This window comes from Triticum aestivum, chromosome 2D (assembly GCF_018294505.1).
Source record: "Triticum aestivum cultivar Chinese Spring chromosome 2D, IWGSC CS RefSeq v2.1, whole genome shotgun sequence".
Lineage (NCBI taxonomy): Eukaryota > Viridiplantae > Streptophyta > Magnoliopsida > Poales > Poaceae > Triticum > Triticum aestivum.
This window is the reverse complement of record NC_057799.1, coordinates 77,399,621-77,416,422: the sequence shown is the minus strand read 5'-3', so window position 1 is coordinate 77,416,422 and position 16,802 is coordinate 77,399,621. Positions and strand designations below refer to the sequence as shown.

Below are 16,802 nucleotides of genomic sequence, written 5' to 3'. Positions count from 1 at the left end.
AACTCAACAAAGAACAATAAAGGCACACAGGCTTCAACACAAGGAATGCTGAACTGGAAAAAATCTGTTCGCCAGGCATTTCTTCTTCCAGCCACAAAAAAGAAGAAGAAACATACTCTCTACAAAGCTACCGTAGGAAGAAAAAACTTTTTTTTAGACAAGTATAGGAAGAAAAAATTCCGTATTCCACAGAGCAATGCTTTCACGCTAACGGGCTTATACGGGCCTTTTTCACGCAGGAGCAAAAACAGGGTTTAGCTGAAAGTACCCGTGGGCCGGTCCAGCAGAGCTAGGGCGATCGCGACGTGCGATTCTTCGTCCAGAGCAAAAAGAATACGAACTCCCTCCCTGTCCCTAGACAGCCGCCGCCGCCCTCCTCTCCTCCTCCTCGTCACAGCACACGCACACGCCTCCATCCCCACGCGGCCACGCGACATATCTTCCCCTCCATCCTCCTCCACTTCCTCTCTCCCCCTCTCACCGGCCTGCCGCCGCTCACCCCCTCGCCACCCACCAACGACCCGCAGCCACCCGCACGTCTCCGTCGCTTGATTCCGGCCACCGCCGTCCTATCGCCCCTCTCCCCGCACCTCCACCCGCGCCCCCCTATCTCGCCGTCGGCTCCTCCTCGCAACGTATCGGCCTACAGCGGGTCCGGCTACCGACCTCCTGTCCTACGGCGACGACAGATTTGAGCTCTGCAACACCTCCTCGCTCCTCCTCTGCACCACGCAGCAAGGTAATCTCCATCTTTCTCTTTTTTAAAAAAAAAATTTCTTTACATGAACTGATGCCATGTTTCGCTTGATATGGATGCTTGCTTGTGTATATAGAAGAAGAAATTGATAAGATGTTTGCTTGTGGTGTTTATGAATTGACGCCATCGCTGTGTATGTTTAGATGCAATTGCTGATGGGTGCCATGTTTATGCATATGAATTGATTCATGTCGTCGTACGTGCTTGTGTATGTGAGTGAGATGTTGAGCAGCATGCATCTGTTTACACGAATGTTTTCATCTGTTTACGCAGCCCAACCGAACACCCTCTTAATCTCGAACGCCTCCGCGCCGCAGAGAAGCGCGGCAGGAAGTGAGGACCCGCTACCGTTCTCTCCGGCCACGCTCGCAGCAGCCAAGACGCCCGCGGCACCACCGGCGGCCATGAGTATCTCAGGCGAGGTCCCCGACGAAGGCTCTGACGGCGAGGAGGTCTTCATCGACGAGCAGGACATCATCCAGGAGATACACCTCGACGAGGAAGGTCAGCAATTCTCCTCATCCTGCCTAGCGGCTAGCAGGCTCTTCCTCCCTTTTGCTTGCTCTGTGCTTACTGCTGTCCTTGTTCAGATCTCCCCGACCATGACGATGATGATGACGATGAGGAAGACCAAGAGATGGGTATGTGGCAGCTGATACTGGCGTTTCTGTCTACCGTTGAACTTGCTAGGACTGGTTATGTTCAGGGCGTGCTAGCCCAATTGTTAGCCTTCGCTCATGGGTCATGGGGTTTTGATCCTCCACAAAACAATGATATTAATTAGACTATTTCCCTGCTACTTCTGGCCTAGAAAATTATACACCGTACCAAACTTCACCCTCTGTAGTATCTTATTCAGGATTCACCTGGTTTAGTATTGTCATACTGTTCACAAGGCTAACATATTTCGATTGCGTTTGTTCTTACTGGAATAAGATAATGTCTTTTAGCAATGACGAAAGGATATGTCCTTTTCACTAAATCTTTTTGTAAGTGAGCTCAGCCATGACTCTTCTTCCAGGAGTACCTCACATTTTCATTTTGATAAACGTTGGTGCCATGCTACTAGTTATTTGCTTACTTTACATTAAGCTCACTCCGAATAATCTGAAATACTTGCACTGTGAGATTTAAATGTGCCAGTAATTCAAAATGTGCTAGTAATTCAAGTTTCATTTTGTTCTTTGTTGTTTCAGATGAGGTGGAGGATCATTCAACTTATGCATTTCATGGGCATACAGGCAAGACCTCATCGAGCAAATTAACTTACTACATCTTGTGATGATTCGTTGCTTTCCACTATAAGTTAGTTAGATTCACCATGCAGAGTACGCGTGCACTGAAAAACAATTCTGGTAATAGTTGGTCTTCATATCTTGTATACAGATGAGGTCTTTGCTGCTGCGTGCAGTCCTACAGATGCATCACTTGTTGTGTCTGGAGGTAAAGATGACAGAGGGTTTCTTTGGAGGATTGGATCTGCACAGGATTTTCAGGAGCTGACTGGTACGGTTAGCTCATCTTCAGTAGTCTAGTGAGGTTTCCGTACTTGATTTTTCTGTGCAAACGTTTCTTGGAACTTTCTCTATGCTTCATCACCTATCACTGCGCTTAAAATGCCTGTTTCTATTTCTGATATCTATATAAATACAAAAGTATATTTGATATCTCTTAGCAATCTTTTCATGATTTTTTTGCGGCAAAGCTTTATTTTTCTGTTTACTTCGCATCGATATGTACCTTAATGTGTCAGTATATGCCTAGAATTGTCTACCAAGCTTACAATACCTATTGCCGATACAGGACATGGAGACACGGTGTGCACTGTGGCTTTTAGTTCAGATGGGAAATTGGTGGCTTGTGGAAGTATGGATGGACAGATAAATGTATGGAATACAGCTACACGGACACTTCAGGGAACCCTCGAGGGTTCCTCAGGATCAGGCTTTGAGGTGAGATGATCCTGGTCTATTTCATTTGGCTGACTATATATCCATAGCCGTTTCCATTGCGGTAATCGATGATTAGTTACGCGGTGTAACTATATGTCTTTTGTTTTGTAGTGGCTCAGATGGCATCCACGTGGTAATTTGATAATTGCAGGATCAGAAGACTGTAACGTATGGATGTGGAATGCTGACCACAATGCCTTTCTGAATACGTTTGCTGGTCACAGTAGCACAGTGACATGTGGTGATTTTACCCCTGATGGTACTGAGCAATTTCTTCCAGTTTTATTTATATCATGCATTGTTAATGTTGTTAAGCAACCTCTGAATAAGGTTTAATATACCACCCAAATCTGGACTTTATTTGTCCTGCTTCTGGAATGCCCCGGCATGAAAATGTACCCTTGTTTGTGACAATCTGTTTTTAGTTATCAACACAGAGCTTCTTCATATCAGTTCAAACTTCAGAGAAACATATGGATCATGGGGTATTTAACATTTCTTCTGCTAAGTTGTGTTCTAAGCTAATTTCTGTTGAACTAGAAGTGATGATAAAAAAAATAGCAAGGGCAAATAACAGAATGACCTGTATGATGCTTTAACATTTTAGTTCATTTTTACTTGCTTACTTTAGAAGTTCATATCTCCGATGTAGTATATTCATTTTTAGCTAATTCACGTGTTTCATTATGAAGGTAAGCTTATATGTAGTGGATCTGATGATGCAACATTGAGGATATGGGAACCCAAAAGCGCACAATGCAGACATGTTGTTCGGGGTAAATAATTTTCTATGTTGTAATTATCATATATTCATATGGTTGTTTCTGTACGTTCTCTGTCAACCCTGAACTTTACCATCCAATCCTTTACCTTATTCTAGGTCATGGCTATCATACTCAAGGATTGACATGCTTAGCCATTACTCCGGACTCCCAATCAATTGTTAGTGGCTCGGAGGATAATTCTGTGCACATTGTGAGCATAAACTCAGGCCAGGTGGGTGCATTTTATGGTTCAAGTGTTTCCTTTTCTTTCCATATTCTTTCTCCGTTCAAATAGAAAAAAGGTTGATAAATCTTCTAATGCAAGTTGGCTTACTTGATGCAACTTGTGGTTCTGACTATTGGTTTGTTTTGTATGGTAGATTATGTAAGAATATTTTGATTATTGATTACCTTGTTTTGGTTGTAGCAATTCTGTAGGGTTTTTGTTCCTAAGATAAACTCCTGGTTTTGTTTTCTTAGGAAATTTACTTGTACCCTGTTGGTAGTTCTTGAACTTTTAGAAATATGTGCTGGTGGATCTTTGTGTAAGAAGTGTCGCTTGTTCTGCAGGTTGTTGGTTCATTAGTTGGCCACACCAATTCCATCGAGTGCATTGGCATCTCATCGAGGTACTGTTTGGTGATATGTTCTTGGATCGTTGGAGTCTGTATGGTAAATCTGTTGCACAATGCACATTGCCTTGCTATTGACCTAAGCTAGCTGGTGCCCCTGTTATCTGCAGGTACAACTGGGTGGCTACAGGGAGCATTGATAGAACTCTGATTATCTGGGACCTCGCCCGTCAAGCAATTCGATCTACTTGCGAGCATGATGTGAGTGTAGAAATCAATCTACATTTTTGCTTTATAATATCTCCATGTTTCTGTGAACTTACCGTTATTGGTGGTGTTTGACAAGCAGGAAGGCGTGACATGCCTGGCGTGGCTGGGTTCGTCGAGGTATGTGGCGTCGGGGTGCATCGACGGCATGGTGCGCATCTGGGACAGCCTCTCCGGGGACTTGGCTCACACCTTCAGCGGGCACAGGGACGTCGTGCAGTCGCTGGCTGTCTCTGCCGACGGCAACTCCATAGTCTCGGTCTCCACTGATAAATCAGCACGCGTCTTCGACGTCTCCATGTTCAAGTGAGAAAAGAAGCATAGTAGCAACAGCTTGATTGATTTGGTTGGTCAGCCAAGATTGGGGTTTATTCAGCTTGTATGGTCAGGGATTATACTTACAGGCTTGCAGCCATCACGGGGGCACTCAAACTTGGTACTTGTTCTTGAAATGTGGTGAGTGGCGCAAGTGGTACAAGAGTCACAACTCACAAGACCCTCCTAAGTTGAGGGTAGTCAGTCGTGTACAAGCACTTTTATTTACCTAACGGTGGGATTTTGCTTGACATTCTGCTGCATTTCCTCCTTGCTGCTGCTACCGATGGAAGGAAGCAACTTGTTCTTGTTGGTACTGCTGCTGGCAATGGGCTTGCTGCTAGTTATATGTTGCGCCCATACTCCGTGCTGGATGAAGTTGTTAATTCTCCATGGTTGATTTTGTCGATTCCGTTTATATATTGGCTTAAATATCAACCTAATTGCTTAAAAACGCAACGTATATTGGCTAAAGATCACCTGGAAATGGCGGTTACCACTATTTTTCCTTACCAAAAGTGTTACGGACTACTGAAATTCATGCACGAGGAGAATTTTCACTATGAAAACTCGGTGTCATACAATAGCAAAGGATCTCCCCTTGGGATACTTGGACAAACGCAGATCAAACATGGCACTTACAGGAACATTGCGAGAAGAATAAAAGAGAGGATTCAGTTACAAGCTTTCACCTCCCCTCTTGCGGAATCTCCACTGAAGACTCGACAGGTACAATGCTGATACTCGTGTTCGACGGAGGACACGACATTATGTACGAATCGAACCCCTCATTCTGCATCATTGCTATCGTGCTGTAACTCGCGTATGTTGGAGATAGGTCAGGAATTGACTGGTCACGGTCTAGGTATTGCATGACCTTCCGCATGCTAGGCCTTCCAGTGGGCGATGGGTAGGCACATAATAAACCTAATTTGAGAAGGATGCTGGCTTCCTCTGTGTTAAAATTCCCCATGAGACATGGATCCACCGCATCGAGAATTGAGCCACTGCGGTGATGTTCAAGCACCCAGTCAACCAACACTACTTGTGTGATGTCCTTGCTACTTCCAATTGGCCTACGCCCACAGGCGACCTCTAAGAGAAACACGCCAAATGCGAACACGTCGGTTAAGGGTGTTGCCTTTCCTGTGCGTATAAGTTCTGGTGCAAGGTACCCCATGGTGCCCACCACATGTGTTGTTGTAGTAACCGTCCCATGGTCATATAACCTTGCTAGACCAAAATCACCAAGCCGTCCAATCATTCGACTGTCCAAGAGCACATTACTAGCCTTTATATCTCGATGGATGACGATTTGCTCCCATTCCTCATGAAGATACAACAAACTTGATGCAACATCTCTGATGATCCGATACCTCTCGGATAAATGTAGAGCTGGCTTATTTTTATTGTACAAGTACTTGTCAAGACTACCATTTTCCATGTACTCATAAACCAATAGAAGTTCACCCTTTCGCCGACAGTAGCCTAGTAACTGAGCGAGATTACGGTGGCGGAGACGACCAATGCTCACCACCTCTGCGATGAACTCCCTTATTCCTTGTTTTGAATCATGTGACACTCTCTTCACCGCAACCTCCAAATTGGACGCATAAAGCACTCCTCTATACACTCTTCCAAATCCTCCCACACCAAGTAAATTCATACCGGAAAACCCCTCAGTGGCATGAAATAGATCCTTGTACGCGAAACGGTGTGGGCCGAACTCGTCCTCCCAATCTTCTCGAACCTCAGCAAATCGACGCCGATGCCACAAGAAGAAGAAGATGGCAGCTAGCATTGCAATGACAAGCAATGTCGCGGCTAGTGGCAACACGACATCCAAGATCTTCGACTGAGGCTTGGGACCCAGGCGTGGTAGGACAGGAAGCTTGGAGAAGTCTAGCGGCGGGGCAGGTCCGTCCAAGCTGAAGCTCCATCCAAGGACATAGTGGTGCGTACCTACGCCCCAACCTCCGGAAGCCGAAAAGCCGACATACATCTTGTCCGCCATGATTAAGGAGAGATCAATGAGTTCGGAGAGTAGAGGAATCTTGGGCTTTGGTAGCTGCACGGGCGCTAAAGTCACATTGAGTCGTCTGACCTGTGCATCATAGTCTACCCACACCTGCACATGGTTTTGAATTTCAGTTTTAGAAATATTTAAGCCATATCTGAAATCAGTGATTTAGGTTTTTATTTCGGACAGAGGACGGAAATTTTCACTTGAATTTGATTGAGATCCAACCAAATATTTTTCAAATCCAAAAGGTTAGTTTGAAAATAATTTGAATTTATGTGTACTGCTATAACTGCTGACATGATGAAATTACAGTGAAAGTGAAAACCATGACCTGCATCGGTTGGCGGCTGTTCAGCCTCAGCTCTTGAAAGGCGCCGTTCTCGTCGCTGTAGTACCCAGCCTGCTTGGCCTGGCGTGAGATGAGGCTGTTGACGTCGATGCCGACGTGGTTGCTGTTGATGTCGCGGAACTCGACGTCCATGATGGTGTCGAGCTCGACCGCCAAGATGGGATCGCTCGCCGTGCCATTTGTCCCGTTGAGGAGGCCCAGGTACCGCCCACTCTCGGCAGCTGAGAGGTTGGAGGTCGGCGCGACGACGAACGCAAGCCCGTAGCTGGTCAGGCCGTCGTATCTGGACCTAATGGCGAACACGAAGGACACGGAGAAGGACCGCGCCATGGCGGCGGCGCTGTTCGTCGTCGTGGTGGAGCTCTCGAGGAAGCGGAGTGGTGCAGGGTGGAAGGCATGGCCTGTTGTCTGGTACTCCGTGTCGGTGAGCAGCAGGAGGCCGTTGGGCGTGACGGCGGCGACGCCGTCTAGCGTGAGGTTCGCGGCGGCGAAGCCTTGGTAGGCGAACCGGCCGTCTTCCGCCGCCACGGCCACACCTCCATCGAGCCTCAGCAGCAGGAGCAGACCAAGGGCTAGCAGAGACTGCATGGTTCCTTGACAAGCTTGCGCAGCGCTTCCTTCTCCACATTTATATAGAGCAAAGATTCAGCGGCTGGGAACTCTAGGTAGACCGTGAACGAATGAAGCAAACCACACACCACCCAGGCCTGCATTAGGAGCTTGCTCACAGGAAGCTGCGAGGCACCCACACACAGCTCACAGCTCAAGCAAGCAAAATATCTCACGAAGACTCGGACTCGCACATAGCTCCAAGCTCATACAAGCAAGACGCCGGGCAGAAAACTACACGGGATAACGGGCGTGTCCGGCAAGTAACAATCCGAGCCTTGCAGTGAGTAGCGCTGCTTTCTTTTTGCGAGTAGAGTATCTTTCGCAGTAGTCTAGTCACTCGTTGGCTGGGTAAGCTGTGCAAGAACGTTAATTTGTCATTGCACGTGGAAGAAGGCAGGAAAATAAGCATGTCTGAATGAGATATCCATGGACTTCTTGGGCATCTCTGACAGTACTGTCGCATATCTAGTTCATCCCGGACCAGCCATGACAGTGTCTCATCAACTCTTTGATTCCGATCGACCCTTCGATGCAAAATGACTTCTTTTTTCACTAGTTGGTTGGCGTCACAGTTATAGTTTGGTACCGCCATGTGAATGTTTGCTTCAGTGAGTACTTGTAAATTTATTCACCGCTTGCTTCGGGCCGGGGATGGGACATTAGGAACATTGCTGATTTGTCTTCCTCTGAGCATCCATGATCCATCATCCTCTGCATATGTCTGTAAGGAAAATTGTACACGTGGTGCCTGCGCCTGCGCTTTGGGACGAGAACTAAGCTAAATCACAACTGTAAAGATTGCTACGTACTACTACATGTGCCGGACTGCGGGTCCTCGCACATGTTCAAATTTGTCCACATTTAGACCTGTTCAATTGACGGACAATAATGCATCGAGTAGTCTTACTAGTTTCGCTGGGACTTTATGTCTACTTGATAGACTATGTTATGAGTGGGTGCAATGTCTATATCATGTTATATAATTGTGAACTATTGGTCTTAATTAATACTCTTCACAAATAGTGTAAGATATTTTCGGTATTTTAATATGGACTACATACGGACCAAAATGAGTGAACAAACACATAAAATTGCGTCTATATACATCCAAATCAGAAAAAAGTTAGAACATCTTATAATAGTGAACGGAGAAAGTATATTGCTATTTTTTTAGCAAAGGCCGTGCGGATTTTTTGTTCATCAAGTCTCTAGCCGGCTTGTCGAGCTTCACGAGCTTGACTGAAGGTTTGGACTTGGCTTGTTGGACCTTCGACCCGAGTCGAACCCAACCAAACCTCGATCCCGAACTTCCTGTCCAGACCTACAACAATGCGACCATGTACCCTCACCCTATGTACCGCCGCGTGCTCCCTTGGGATGTATTCTGTGCCGACAGCTGATGCTCTGTCCTGACCCAAGGTGCCAATTGACATGTCATATAGTCGTGCACTGAGGGGCCTCTTTGGCCCACTATGGAAATGTGCAAGTCTAGTAGCAACAAAGCACCAGCACTAGAGATTGATACTCCCTTCGATCCATGTTAATTGTCGTTGATTTAGTACAAAGTTGTATTAAATCGGCAACAATTAATATGAAATGAAGGGAGTACAATTGATTACTTTACATCCGTAGTGTTACTGGTTACTAAAATTGATGCTCGAGACATAATTATTTCACTATGAAAACATGGTTTCATACATACACAAGTAAAAGAGCTTCCACCAGCATACTCGGATCACATGATATTAAAAGGGAAACTCATGTCACGGTTTGATTATAAGCGCTTGAAAATAGCTAAAGGAGAATAAAACGAGAAGATTCAATTGCAAGCATTCATCTCCCCTCTTGTAGAACGGTCACTGAAGACTCACCAGATACAGAGCAAATGCTAAGTATTCGACAAAGTGCATGCCATTTTGTACGAACCGGACCCTTCGTTATGCATCATCGCTATCATGTTGTAACTCACATAGGTTGGAGACATGTCAGGAATTAACTGACCACGGTCCAGGTATTGCACGACCTTTCGCATGCTAGGCCTTGCACTTGGTGATGGGTAGGAGCACAATAATCCTAAGTTGAGCACGAGGGTGGCTTCCTCTATGTTGAAATTGCCCATGAGCCGTGGATCTACCACATCGATAACTAATCCATTGCGGTGATGTTCAAGCACCCATTCAATCAACATTGTTTGTGTGTTGTCCTTCCTGCAGCTGATTGGTCTACACCCACATGCAACCTCTAGGAGAAACACGCCAAATGCGAACACATCGGTCAAGGGTGTTGCCTTCCCGGTGCGTATAAGTTCCGGTGCAAGGTATCCCATGGTTCCCACCACATGTGTTGTTTTAGCAACCGTGCCATGGTCGTATAACCTTGCTAGACCAAAATCATCCAGCCGTCCATTCATCTGACCGTCCAAGAGCACATTGCTCGCCTTTATATCTCGATGGATGACGATTTGTTCCCACTCCACATGAAGATACAACAAACTTGATGCAACACCTTTGATGATCTTATACCTCTGAGGCCAGTGTAGTGTTGGCTTATTTTTATCGTACAAGTACCTGTCAAGACTACCATTTTCCATGTACTCATAAACTAAGAGAAGTTCACCCTTTCGATGGCAGTAGCCTAGTAACCGTGCGAGATTCCGGTGGTGGAGACGGCCAATGCTCACCACCTCTGCAATGAACTCACTTATTCCTTGTTTAGAATCATGTGACACCCTCTTCACCGCAACCTCCAGATTGGACGGAGAAAGCAATCCTCTGTACACTCTTCCAAATCCTCCTACACCAAGTAAATTCCTACTTGAAAACCCCTCGGTGGCATGAAACAAATCCTTGTATCGGAAACAATGTGGGCCAAACTCATCCTCCCAATCTTCTCTCACCTCGGCAAATCAGCGTCGATACCACAAAATGAAGAAGACAACACCTAGCACTGCGATGACAAGCAATGACGAAGCCAGTGGCAGCACGACGTTCAAGATCTTAGACCGAGGCTTGGGACCCACATGTGGCAGAGCAGGGAGTTTGGAGAAGTCGAGAGGCGGGGCAGGCCCGTCCAAGCTGAAGCTCCATCCAAGGACATAGTGGTGCGTGGAGTCGATTCCTGACGAAGACGAGAAGGCAACGTACATCTTGTCCGCCATGACCGTGGAGAGATCAATGACTTGGGAGAGCAAAGTATTCTTGGGCTTTGGTACGTCGAGTCGCCTGGCCATGGCGTCGTAGTCAACCCACACCTGCATCGGCCTGCGGCTGTTCAGCCTCAGATCTTGAAAGGCGCCGTCCTCGTCGCGGTAGTACCCAGCCCGCTTGGCCTGCCGTGAGATGAGGCTGTTTACGTCGATGCCCACGTGGTTGCTGTCGACGTCGTGGAACTTGGCGTCCATGATGGTGTCGAGCTCGACCGCCAAAATGGGGTCGCTCGCCGTGCCGTTTGTCGCGTTGAGGAGGCCGGTATTGCTGGCCGTTCGCCGTTGAGAGGTTGGAGGTCGGAGCTACCACGAAAGCAAGCCCGTGGCTGGACATGATGGCAAAGACGAAGGACGTAGAGAAGGACCGCGCCATGGCGGTGGTGTTTTTCACCGTCGTCGTCGTCGTCGTGGAACCTGTGCGGAAGCGGAGCGGCGAAGGGTGGAAGGCGTGGTCTTTCGTCGGGTGATCCGAGTTGGTGAGAGTGGCGGTGCTAGGGGTGTTCTGGGTAGTCGTTGACTACACAGGATTAAGGCCAAATCAGTAGAAAACGTCCCAAAAATAATATAGAATTAATCTAAATACAACTACTTGACATCATAATTTTGAATTGACATCACAACTTTGAACTCCTGGCTTCGCCACGGAGGAGGCCGCCGGGCGTGACGGTGGCGAGGCCATCCCGCGCAAGGTTCGCCGTGGTAGGCGAACTCGCCGTCTTCCGCCGCCAGAGCCACCTCTCCGTCGAGGCTCACGCTCAGCAGGAGGAGCAGACCAAGCGCAAGCACAGACTCGGAAAGCATGGCGCCTCGTCACACTTGCAAGGAGCAGACCAAGCCTCTCCTTTTGACGTTGTGGATGGGTGATTGCTTTGACGGTGAAGAGGAGACGCCGGGCTGTGGAAACTACACGAAGAAGGACGTGTGTTGACAAGGAATACCATTTTTCGGATCTGGAGTATCTTTCGCAGTGTGACTCGTTAGCTGGGTAATTAAGCACCGTGCCGTGCGGGGCAAGGCAGAGAGCGTAGTCGTTGCACGTGGAAGGAAGCAGGAAAGTAGTGCCCCCGTCCTTGTTTATTAGTCCTTCTCGTACTTAGGTTCATATTTTGACTATGATTTGAGCTAATAAATATATATTATATATAGTAAAAGTAATATTATCGAAAACTATGTTTAAATATGAATTCAACGATATAATTTGTTTTGACATGCATTAAGTTTTTGTTACTTAAATTTACGGTCAAAGTTTGACATAAAATACAAAAAGGGACAATAAATCAGGACAGAGGTAGTAAGGGGGAGGGTACCTCATGGACACAGCGACGACTGATGCTGAAAATGATTTTCAGTGTGCTGAAATGTTGAATTCAAAGTAATACGCCTGCCTCGTAGAATATGATAGGCCCGTGACACTAATGGCTATCTGCTTCCACAGAGTCCATGGTCTCAAACTCGTCGTCTATGTATGTCTTCTACCTCAATATGTATGTCCTCAGGTGAAAGTTGGTAGAAAGAACCGGATACTTAAAGGGTGTGAATAGGTCTCAGTCAACTGAAACTTAACCAAACCGCAACAGTTCATGTTGTGCACGTACTTTGTGCTAGATTATTAAGTTGCTAATTCTCCTGAAACTCGCTTCGGTCCAAACTGCAACAGTTTATAGCTACATCGCCATATGCTCGTACAAATTCAACAGAAACTGGTTTCGGTCCAAACCATACACAAAATTATTGATTGGTTCATAGAGCTTGATGCCTAGGCAGCATAAATTCCCCATATTTTAGGGGGGGATTAGGGGAGGTTTAGCGGAGAGATTAGGGGAGACCGTAGCCAAATTCCCCGTAATCACAGGTTTTTGTTTGAATTATGTATGCAATGTTGGAGTGGAGAACAGCGGCTGAGGAGGGCAAAAATTTTGGGCATCACTTTTACCACATCTGTTAAAGCAGCAACCGTGGCGGTGATGAATTCTCTCTCTCTTCTGCCCTATATTGTTTTCACGACACCAATTTTTCATCATCTGTTTGAGATGCTCTTAGGATATCGATAAGCAAATCCATAACTAAGCTTACACCTCGCCAGGGACTACTAGTGGACTCCGGAGTCTCGGCAAATGGCGGTTACCTCTATTTCCTTACCAAAAGTGTTACTGATTACTGAAACTCATGCATGAGATAGAACTAGTTCACTTAGACAAACTCAGATCCAATATGGATTACAGGTTCTTAAAGGAACATTGAGAGAAGAATAAAAAAGAGAGGTGTTAATTAAAAGCATTCACCTTCCCTCTTCAAGAATCGACACCGAAGACTCACCAGATACAACACAAATATTCGTATTCGATGAAGGGTACGACATTACGTATGAATCGAACCCTTCATTCTGCATCATTGCTATCCTGTTGTAACTCATGTAGGCGGACAGGTCAGGAATTGACTGGTCGCGGTTCAGGTATTGCATGACCTTTCGCATGCTAGGTCTTGCATTGGCCGATGGGTAGGAGCATAACAAACCTAATTTGAGCAGGAGGGTGGCTTCCTCTGTGTTGAAATTCCCCATAAGACGTGGATCGACCACGTCGAGAATTGAGCCGTTGTGGTGATGTTCAAGCACCCAATCGACCAACACTAACTCTGTGATATCCTTGCTACTGTTGATTGGTCTAGGCCCACATGCGACCTCAAGGATAAACACACCAAATGCGAACACATCGGTTAAGGGTGTTGCCTTCCCGGTGCGTATAAGTTCCGGTGCAAGGTACCCCATGGTGCCCACCACATGTGTTGTTTTAGAAACTGTGCCATGGTCGTATAACCTTGCTAGACCAAAATCACCGAGCCGTCCATTCATCTGACTGTCCAAGAGCACATTGCTAGCCTTTATATCTCGATGGATGACAATTTGCTCCCATTCCTCATGAAGATACAACAAGCTTGATGCGACACCTTTGATGATCCGAAACCTCTCAGGCCAATGTAGAGCTGGCTTATTTTGAGTATGTAAGTACTTGTCAAGACTACCATTTTCCATGTACTCATAAACCAAGAGAAGTTCACCCTTCCGACGGCAGTAGCCTAGTAACCGTGCGAGATTCCGGTGTTGGAGACGGCCAATGCTCACCACCTCCGCAATGAACTCCCTTAGTCCTTGTTTAGAATCATGTGACACCCTCTTCACCGCAACCTCCAAATTGAACGCAGAAAGCAATCCTCTGTACACTCTTCCAAATCCTCCTACTCCAAGTAAATTCCTACCCGAAAACCCCTCAGTGGCATGAAATAAATCCTTGTATGCGAAACGGTGTGGGCCGAACTCATCCTCCCAATCTTCTCTCACCTCGGCAAATCGGCGCCGATGCCACAAGAAGAAGAAGACGGCAGCTAGCACGGCAATGACAAGCGATACCGTGGCCGGTGGCAACACGACGTCCAAGATCTTGGACCGAGGCTTGGGACCTAGGCGTGGCAGGGCGGGAAGCTTGAAGAAGTCTAGCGCCGGGGCAGGTCCGTCGAAGCTGAAACTCCATCCAAGGACAGAGTGGTGATTGTCACCGGGAGTACCGCTAGAAGCAGAAAAGCCGACGTACATTTCGTCCACCATGACCGTGGAGAGATCAATAACCTCGGAGAGTAGAGGATTCCTGGGCTTTGGTACCTGCACAGGTGCTAATGTCACATTGATTCGCCTGGCTTGGGCGTCATAGTCCACCCACACCTGCATCGGTTTGCGGCTGTTCAACCTCAGATCTTGGAAGGCGCCGTTCTCGTTGCTGTAGTACCCAGCCGGCTTGGCCTGCCGTGAGACTAGGCTGTTGACGTCGATGCCGACGTGGTTGCTGTCGATGTCGCGGAACGCGACGTCCATGATGGTGTCGAGCTCGACCGCCAGGATGCGGTGGCTCGCCGTGCCGTTTGTCGCGTTGAGGAGGCCCATGTACCGCCCGCCGTTCGCAGTCGAGAGGTTCGAGGTCGGAGCGACCACGAACGCAAGCCCGTAGCTGGTCAGGCCATCGTACCTGGACGAAATGGCAAACACGAAGGTCGTGGAGAAGGACCGCGCCATGGTGGTGCTGCTCGTCGTCGTGGTGGAACTTTCGAGGAGGAACTGGAGTGGCGCGGGGTGGAAGGCATGGCCCGTGTTCGAGGACTCCGTGTCGGTGAGCAGCAGGAGGCCGTTGGGCATGACGGTGGCGAGGCCATCCAGCGTAAGGTTCGCCGTGGCGAATCCTTGGTAGGCGAACTCGCCGTCTTCCGCCGCTAGAGCCACCTCTCCGTCGAGGCTCAGGCTCAGCAGGAGGAGCAAACCAAGCGCGAGCAGAGACTGAGAAAGCATGGCGCCTTGTCACACTTGCAAGGAGGAGCTAGCAGACCAAGGTTCTTCTTCTGACGTTGTGGATGGGTGATTGGAGCCTTGCAGGCTTGGTTTTCTAGCTTTGGGCTGTGGAAACTACACTGAGGAGGACGTATTTTGACAAGGAATACCATTTTTCTTGAGTATCTTTCGCAGTGACCCTTTCGCGGGGCAAGGCAAGGAGCGTTCGTCGTTGCACGTGGAAGAAAGCAGGAAAATGAGGGGGAGGGTACCTCCTGTGGCCGATACCGGAAATGATTTTCTGTGTGCTGAAACGTTGAATTCAACGCAATACGTCTGCCTCGTACTACTATGAATTTCAACGCAATACGTCTGCCTCGTACTACTACGAATGATAGATAGGCCTGCTACAGTTAATGGCTATCTGCTCCCATGGAGTCCTTGTTCTCGACCTCGTCGTCTATGTATGCCTTCTACCTCAATAGGCTGAAGCGCGTGTCAGGTGGAAGTTGGTGCTAGCAATAGTTGGGAGTATACCTAGCCATGCGCAGCCCGGCCCGCTGACCCGACGCGGACCAAAAGAGGCCGACCCGACCTTGCCCATGGGCTAGGCCTAGGCCTAGATTTTGAGCCTGATGGCTGGGCTTGGCCGGGCTCGAGCTTGTCGTATTTGCAATTTAAGGAAGAGGCCTAGCCTGAGGCCCAATGGGCTTTTTGTCTGATAGGCCGGGCTTGGGCCTGAAAACTAGGCCACACAGCCGGGACGGGCCTAGGTTTTCTGCTTCGGTCTTTGTTAGGCCTGGCCTGAAGCTCGGTCCGGCCCAAGTTATGCCCAGGTATAGTTGGGAGGAGGGAAACGGGGAGTAATGCTAGACCTACGTAAAGTTTGGTACGTGATTTACGTAAGAAGTACCCTGGAGGATTATTATTGGATCACTAGGAGGGAAGATCGGGCCCGTTTTCTATTTACGTAAGAAGTACGTGATCTACGTATTTTGACGTAAGGGGCCCACCCCGGTGAAAATCGGGGGGCGAAAAGATTAGTTTGGTATTTTAGCGGGCCATAATAGAAACATATGAGTTTGGAGTCTCGATCCACACGTACGAAGATGAGCGCAACAGCTATCGGTCGCCCGAACCGACTCCTAACAGGAATTGCCTACGGGCTACCACTAGTGGGCTGGCGCTTTTAGCGCGGTAGTCGCTGGCGCTCATAGCGGTCGCTGCAGGTTCGTTCAGTCCATTTTTCCTTATTTGTTATCTCTTATTTGTTGTTTTTATTGTCTTTCACATTTTTTTTCATTTTATCCTCATATTACATTGGTTTTCTTTGTTTTCTCATTGTTAGCATATGAATTTGGAGTCTCGATCTGTTTTCGCAGTGACTGGTTAGCTGGGTAATCAAGCACCGTGCCACGCAGGGCAAGGCAAGGAGCGTTCGCCGTTGCATGTGGAAGGAAGCAGGAAAATAAGGGGAATGATTTTCAGTGTGCTGAAACGTTGAATTCAGCGTAATACGTCTGCCTCGTACTAGGAATGATAGGCCCGCTAGAGTTAGTGGCTATCTGCTCACATGGAGACATGGAGTCCACGGTCTCGAGCTCGTCGTCTATGTATTCAAAAGATAACAAAAACACTCACTTTGCCCAATATCAAGAAGCTGCAAGGAAAAAT

At 47.6% G+C, this 16,802-nt stretch overlaps 3 protein-coding genes and 1 pseudogene across 3 annotated transcripts; 1 reads left to right on the top strand and 3 right to left on the bottom strand.

Annotated features, from left to right (window-relative positions):
* Positions 1-351: 351 nt before the first annotated feature.
* LOC123051711 (angio-associated migratory cell protein) lies at positions 352-4,878 on the top strand. Its single transcript, XM_044474674.1, has 12 exons — positions 352-739; positions 1,031-1,261; positions 1,348-1,398; positions 1,954-1,998; positions 2,144-2,263; positions 2,561-2,709; positions 2,821-2,968; positions 3,402-3,485; positions 3,590-3,705; positions 4,044-4,102; positions 4,216-4,306; positions 4,395-4,878. The coding sequence occupies exons 2-12, from the start codon at positions 1,162-1,164 to the stop codon at positions 4,620-4,622; spliced, it is 1,191 nt and encodes a 396-aa protein (XP_044330609.1). The 5' UTR covers positions 352-739; positions 1,031-1,161; the 3' UTR covers positions 4,623-4,878.
* A 288-nt stretch (positions 4,879-5,166) lies between these two features.
* On the bottom strand, positions 5,167-7,760 carry LOC123051708 (L-type lectin-domain containing receptor kinase SIT2). Its single transcript, XM_044474673.1, has 2 exons — positions 6,982-7,760; positions 5,167-6,755 (listed from the first exon to the last, which is right to left on the bottom strand). The coding sequence occupies exons 1-2, from the start codon at positions 7,585-7,587 to the stop codon at positions 5,316-5,318; spliced, it is 2,046 nt and encodes a 681-aa protein (XP_044330608.1). The 5' UTR covers positions 7,588-7,760; the 3' UTR covers positions 5,167-5,315.
* A 1,684-nt stretch (positions 7,761-9,444) lies between these two features.
* LOC123051709 (L-type lectin-domain containing receptor kinase SIT2-like) lies at positions 9,445-11,791 on the bottom strand (annotated as a pseudogene).
* A 1,292-nt stretch (positions 11,792-13,083) lies between these two features.
* Positions 13,084-15,238, bottom strand: LOC123048817 (L-type lectin-domain containing receptor kinase SIT2-like). Its single transcript, XM_044471845.1, has one exon. It carries the CDS (start codon positions 15,147-15,149, stop codon positions 13,095-13,097), a length of 2,055 nt encoding a protein of 684 aa, XP_044327780.1. The 5' UTR covers positions 15,150-15,238; the 3' UTR covers positions 13,084-13,094.
* Positions 15,239-16,802: the final 1,564 nt, after the last annotated feature.